This window comes from Cynocephalus volans, chromosome 8, assembly GCF_027409185.1.
Source record: "Cynocephalus volans isolate mCynVol1 chromosome 8, mCynVol1.pri, whole genome shotgun sequence".
Lineage (NCBI taxonomy): Eukaryota > Metazoa > Chordata > Mammalia > Dermoptera > Cynocephalidae > Cynocephalus > Cynocephalus volans.
In genome coordinates, this window is record NC_084467.1 from 125,599,555 (window position 1) to 125,606,665 (window position 7,111).

Sequence of the window (7,111 nt, forward strand, 5' to 3'; positions counted from 1 at the left end):
AGGGGAAAAGGCCACAGGTGTGCGGTTAGTATGAGCGGGGTGAAGGAAGCTTTAAAAATTTTTTTTTCAAGAGAAAAAAGCATCAGTATTGCAAGTACTTTCCATGATCCCACACCCACCTCGAAAGCCCCCTCTCACCACAGGAAGCTCGCTGACCATCGGAGCCATAAAAGAGGCTGGCGAGGAGCTCGAGGCTCACTCTCTCCTGCACAGCTCGGCAGACCTCAGCCATGAGAACTCTCATCCTGGCCTTCCTCGGCATCTGCTGTCTCGCTGCGTATGCTGTGGAAGGTAAGTTGGGAAGTTGTTTATGAGATGGGGAACAGGGATGCGAGGCAGGTGGGTGCACATTTGGGGGTCGACTCAGCTCTTGACTGGAGTAAACTGCTTTCCCAAGGGAAGCCTCAAACTTCCCATGTGCAAAACGGGGATGACAATTTCGACTCTAGGGGCCTTTGTAGACTCCCAGGACAGAGAGAACTTGGTTAGTAACTGGGCTCCTACTCTTCTTAACTAAGTGATTTTGGGTAAATTTCTTAACCACTATGGGCCTATTCTTATTTATCTATGAATTGAATATAATAACAGATACTCTTCCTTGGGATTAAAATTAAATAAATCTTATGGTGTATTTATTTATTTAATCACATCAGATTTCCTTACAAGTAATAATTTTTTGGTTAATGTTAGCTACAGAATGTTGATAATGACTATAAATGCATTTGTAGCTTTGACCCATTTAATATTGATCTTGCCTAATTCTCAGAATCTTTGAGAGTTCAATCACAATGTGGGAATGAGCTAGAGGATATATGTCTTACAGCAAATCAATGTTTTCTATTAAAAAACAAAAACCAAACCAAAAATGATTGGAAGCTCATATTTTCATATTCAGAAAAATCAATATTACCTTCAAATATGTGGGGGAAGGGGGTGTCTATTATTAGTGCTATGAAATACGTTACCATTTATGAAAAATCTCTTGAATTTTTAAGAGACTGTGTGATAATAAGTGTTAACAGATAGATCAATACTTTATATAGAATCAAATCAACCTGCAAGACATACCCAGGTGAGATTCAGATATTCTGAGCCTTACCTGAGTGTTAAACAGGTATTTCTTAAAGGATCACTTTTTCCTACTGTCTAGAATTAATTTGTAGACTTATTTGTATCCTAATTTGTAGACTTATTGCTTAGACTACAATACTGTAACCTGATCATGGATCCTCAAGGGGGTCCAAGAATAAAGGTGGCAAAGTCTGGAACTCCTGAAATTGTGGGCAAAACAAAAAATATTGATGAAACAAAAATTTTAAGACTACTAAATTAGGTTGCATGTTGCTATGTGCCTGGCATCTTACTGAGATGACAGGTGAAGACACTGAGGATGCCAATATGAGTTATCTCTTCCCCAAAGGAGCAAATGGCCCTGTATTCCTACACCACTCCCAGAGTAATTTAACAGGTGATCGTTCCCTTGAACTTAATAATTGTTGACTTATTGTTTCATTTTATTTATGTTGTTTTTTTCCCTCCTCAGGTGTGGGAAGTGAAGTCCCAGATAAGAGTATTTGTGTGAGTCTAACTACCCAGCGACTGCCAGTTAACAGAATCAAGACCTACACCATCAAGGAGGGCTCCATGAAAGCAGTAATGTGAGTCTGTCTCCTCCAAAGCTGGGCTTGGTGGAATATATAGAAATATAGAAATATAGTATATAGAAATGCTGCCCTCCTCAGGAAAGTTAGGTCACCATGGAGGAAAACCTCAACTTAACCTATAGCTCCTTTATTTTTCTATATAAATCATGTCCTCATGCAGCCCCTCCAAACAGTGATTATTGCAAAAATTTGGCCGCCAAATAAAGAATGCAAGTCCTCCTTTCTGATGTAGCTTAGCATAATAGTCTGACTAGAAACCACATGAATAGTGTGCCCAGTTCTGAGTACTAGGGTGAGAGATGGCCAGCCCAGGTCAGGATTTGTCCACGCAGCCACTCTGGTGTGGGCACGTAGGGCTGGAGTTAGGCAGAATGCTGTGCTTAACAGTTGCCGTATCTCAAGGAAATATGTCAAAAACTAGGCTACCTGGTTCCATTCTCTTTTCAGAAGTAGCACCTCTTCCCAACACATAATTGCAATCTTTACCATAAGAAATTAAAATAAAGAAAGAAATCACCTTTATCCAAAAAATAAGATGAATATATTTAGGTTTGAAAAGAAAGAGGATATGTAATTGAACTTGATGGCCACAAATGTCTATTTTAGTTACAACAATTGGTGGCACTGATGAGAAAAGGAGCTGTGAATTCTAGTGAACAAAGGAGATATTTCTCCTTTATGTCAAAATAGGTGGCAGAAGAAAGGTGTTCATTTATGGTTTCATGGTTCTGAAAGCATATTTTTTCTGGCATTTTCTGCAGGACACCTCTTCATGTTTGGTTTGTTCTTAACTCCTGGCCCTCTGGCTTTGAGGATGTGGCTGACTTTACTTATCTTTTCCTTGCATTACAGTTTTATTACCAAACGTGGCCTAAAAATCTGTGCTGATCCTCATGCCAATTGGGTGAAAGCAGCAGTCAAGAGCGTGGACAGCAAGTCCAAAGCCAGAAGTAACGCGATGCAGCCCAGGCCTACAGGAACCCAGCAATCCACCCATACAGCTGAGACCTTGACTGGGTAGTGGCCTCCTGGCACCCTGTCTCCTCTCTAGACAACCAGCTCATTTCACTTTACAGGCTCACAGACTAATTAGGTTATACTCACCTTTTACAAAAATGCTGCATGAGTCAAATTATTTTCTTGTATTTTTATTTTCTAATGTTTTTCATATTCCTTTATATGCTCAAATTAATAAATATTTATTTTTAAGAATAGTTCTATAGTCTGTTTATTATATATGGGGAATATATCATTTTTCTTCTATTTCTGTACCTCTCTTTTATGGTATCTGTATGATGAGAGAGATTTTGGCCAGTGTTTATCAGGGATAAAATCTGTATTCATCATTCTCAGGTTCCAGCTTGTAACGGTTCTCTACACATGAGTCACAAGTTGCTACTTTGACAAGGGCAACTATTCAAGATCTATTTCAACTTGTCATCAGAATAGAGTACTATTTACAGAATAAAGGAGAAAATAATCCAGCTGTTCTGGGGTTCCCATTTTGAGGGTCCACTACCCAAAAAGTGGCTTCACTTAAGTTTGATCTTGAACAAATTCTCTTACCTCTCTGAGTTTCCTTTTGATCTCCTGCTAAACGTAAAAAAAGAGGGCTTGTCATTTTTTTCATTTGTCCAGTTAGCAAAAGTTAGACTTCTGGTGTAAAGAAAGTTTATTCAAGTAAAAATCAACACTTTTTGAATTGGGCAATAATCTCATCACTTTACTGTGATTTTTGTAATTGTCACTACTCTAGTTATCATAAAAGTTATGATAAAAGCTCTAAATGCCCCTAATACTGTCACATGGAACATTTCTTGATGTGATCACAATTTGCAGTAAACTTTTACTTAAATGTACATCTGGTCACTCAACACCTCGGACTCAGGCTCTCCTGAATTCTCATTAAATTGCTGATGTGTTTCATCTCTATAGTTCTACTATCCAAGTAGCTGATGACATATACATCCTGTTCTGTATAACTCTAAATAGGAAGAACTGACCTTGCCTTGACAGTTTCAAGTGAAAAGAAAAGCACTAGCCGTGGTCTAGTCCTGAAGAGATGCTCAGAAATATCGAGAACTTTCAGACGGGAGTTGAGGCCAGTCTGTTGGAATCAGCTCAGTTCTAGTCATACGACTAGTGAACCAGAGTGGAAAGTTAAAAAGTTGCCTCTTAGCAAATGGTGGGGTTGCCTATCCTTTCTTATTGCTATTTGTCTACAATGATTTTCAAGCATGCTCTTAAAAAAAAAAAAGCCCTTAGTAATAATAAAATTCTTGTTTTATGAGAGGTGAAAAATAGCAAAGTCACAAAAGATGAATGGAATGACCTCCTGATTGAGCTTCTATTCATGTTTCCCAAATGCCTTCCGGGCCCTAGGGGTTTATATAAAATTATGATAAAGTGATATGTGGAAGGACATGGGTAGTACCTGACTTTTCAATTCATCAGATTTTTAAATTTTTTTATAATAAATACTGTATTTATTATGTAACCAGAACTATTTTCTTGCTTTACAAATATTAACCCATTTAAACACATAGCAGACCTCAATTAAAGATAAAACAACTGAGGCACAGAAAGGCTAATTAACTTCGTTAAGATCCCTCAGTCAGTGAGGGGTGGAGGTCAGTTTTGAACTCATGGAAACATGGCTCCACGTTCAAGCTGTCAACAACTGTGACATGCTGCCTGCCTCTCCTCAGAAGCCAGTTTCTGTAAGACCAAATCCTATGTAAAGGACACATAAGCAGACTATTCAGTACTGCATAATATCCTTATCTAACCTACCTACTTCATTCATTCATACATACATTCATTCACTCAGTAAATACTTACTGAGGGTCTACTATGTGGCAGAAACTGAAGATACAGTAAGGTCTCTGCTTTCACAGGGCTTACATTCTGGTAAAATCTCCCCTCTTTCCCTTTCCACGGGAGCCTTCCTTTCATCTATTCACTCAACCAGTTGGTATTTATTGTGTGCCTAATGCATTCCACATGTTTGCTAGGCAGTGGCAGATGTTGAAACCAGACATCTTACCTTCAGGGATCTTGCACTGGGGAAACATATAAGTAAGCAGACAATTTCAACATGGTGTCATATGCAAAATGGTATGCAAAGCACAGGGAATGAGCTTTGGACACACAAGAGCAAACCTGTCCAGGTCTTAGCATATAGTGAGGGTCAGGACTGGCTTCCCATTGAAAATGGCCTTTAATCTGAGACCTGAAAGATGAGTCAGAGTTAGCCAGAGGGTTTCAGTGTATTCCAGGCAAAGGGAACAGCAGCACATGCAAAGGCCTGCGAGTTAAAGAAATCCTAATGCATTAAGGAAATGCGAGGAGTTTAATATGATTGATGATAGAGCAAAGGTTAGGAAGTAAAGGGAGTGGGGGCCAAAGGTGAGGTCAGAGAGATAGAGGAGATATCACGAAGGGCCTTATCTGCCCTTTCAAGGATGATGTACAGTATTTCATTTTAAAGGCTACTTACACCAAGGATTATGTACAGTATTGTATTTTACAGGAAATGACATTGGCTGCTGGGTGGACGATGGAGTGTAGAGAACAAGACAGGGGCCAGGAAGCCAACTGGGAGGTGTCTCTGAACCTGGCGACTTTTGAACTTGGCCTGGCATAGCACAACACATTTTTCCTTTGTCTCAGGGGCCTTTACTAATCAGCCAGGAGGTGCATTTGACTGCCTGACTCTGGTGGTGTGTTTCAACTGCACATGCTGAATGCTTTGGACCAATGGCCTTGTTCACTCATTTCTTTGGCTGTGGGGAGCTAAGACTGGGATAGGAGAAAATCATAATTATGGGAATTGCTTTATTTGCATTATTTATTGGCTAAGCTATGATTGGATCTGTGGGAACAAAATTGGAGCCAACCACCTAGAAGAAGTAGGAGGCAGGGCTGAGGAGCAATAAACTTGACATCAGTGGGGTTTCAGAGATCCATAGACCAAGCATTTTCTGATTTATTCAAGGTCTTGAATATTTGTGGAGTACCTGCAGAGTACAGGGTCACAGAATTTAGTCTGCTGTCATGAAGCTCATGACAGTCACCAAATGGCCTCAGCTATGCCCCTGCAATGTCTGCACCAAGCCCAGCAATGACCACCGAGCTGCCACTGGAAACACCCTGGGCTCCTGAGCCGGGGTGGTGGGGGTCAGAGGGCTTCAGCCACACCCCTCTGACATCTGCATCCAGCCCAGCAATGACTGAGCTGCTGCTGGAAGGCCCCTGGTCTCCCCTGCCGGAATGAGGGGGGTGCTATGGGCCTTGACCATGCCCCCTCCATCCTCCTCCTCCCACCCTATTTTTCTCCCCCCTTCTCTTCTCCCCACCCCCAACTTCTCTGCAACATCATCTTAGAACATAAAAAATATAACAAATAAATAAATTTTAAAAAGTTGTACCTTTAAACCTGAGGACCTTACTAGGAAGAGAAGCCAGGGCCAGGCCCTCTTGCCAGAGGGCAACACCGGAATGAAAGCACACCGGCAGGGAAACCAAGGCACATGTAGGGAAACTCCTTTTTTCCTGGATGGGTGGCTATAGGCTCAGGGATCCTAGAGGAAAAGTGGGTTGAGGTTAGATTGAAGGCCAGAGTACCATGACAAAGGGTCAGATTTTAAGCAGAGGGGCCCAGGGAGCAACATGACCAGATCTGAGGTTTAGAATAACAACTTGCAGGAATGTAGAAAATGGACTGGATAGGAGGAGATGACAGCCTGGGTCAGGTGGTGGCAGTGGGAATAGGAGCAAGGGGGCCCGAGGCAGGACTGGGATGGCTTGGTTACTGACTGGATGTGGGAGTGAACTAGTTGGAAGAGTTGAGACCACTCAGGTTTCCAGCTTGGGTGACTGGTTACGAAACAGCACAATCGATTGGTAGTATTCTGGTGTGGTTACTAATAAACCCTGAGTGAAATAAAAAGCACCCAGGAGAGCAGATGAGGAGATGAAAGAAGCCTGGAAAAATGAAATACTGATTATCAGCTGTACTACTCAAGTAATTCAGACAGAAGCCCAAGCTACATTTTTATTCCCCTTTGACAGACAATCCTTTTACAAGAATGAGGTTAAAAAAAAAGACCGAATATCCGTAAAACTCTTTATGCCCCTTGGGGGCAAAAAAGATACATATAAATGGAATGCAGTATCCACTGGGTGAGTCATCAGCGTTATTTTAAAAGGGATTTGTCACACGGTAGTGGGAGGCAAAGAGGAGCAAAGAGATGAATCTACAATTAGAGGAGAAGAGAAATGAGGTGAAAGAGAAGATTTCGAGTGAGAATCAGGAATGCCCAAGCGTGACTGAAAGGTGGAGTCTGAGCAAGGAGAGGGTGCGGGAGAGGTCAAAGGGACTTTTTAAAAATTTTTTTGAGGAATTAATGAAAATTGGGATCAACTGCTGAGAGTGGAAGGCCAGA

The 7,111-nt window shown here is 41.3% G+C and overlaps 1 protein-coding gene across 1 annotated transcript; it reads left to right on the plus strand.

Moving 5' to 3' along the window:
- The first annotated feature begins 230 nt into the window (after positions 1–230).
- Positions 231–2,685, plus strand: XCL1 (X-C motif chemokine ligand 1). The gene is made up of 3 exons (XM_063103820.1): positions 231–291; positions 1,544–1,658; positions 2,517–2,685. Exons 1-3 carry the CDS (start codon positions 231–233, stop codon positions 2,683–2,685), a joined length of 345 nt encoding a protein of 114 aa, XP_062959890.1.
- The last annotated feature ends 4,426 nt before the right edge of the window (positions 2,686–7,111 follow it).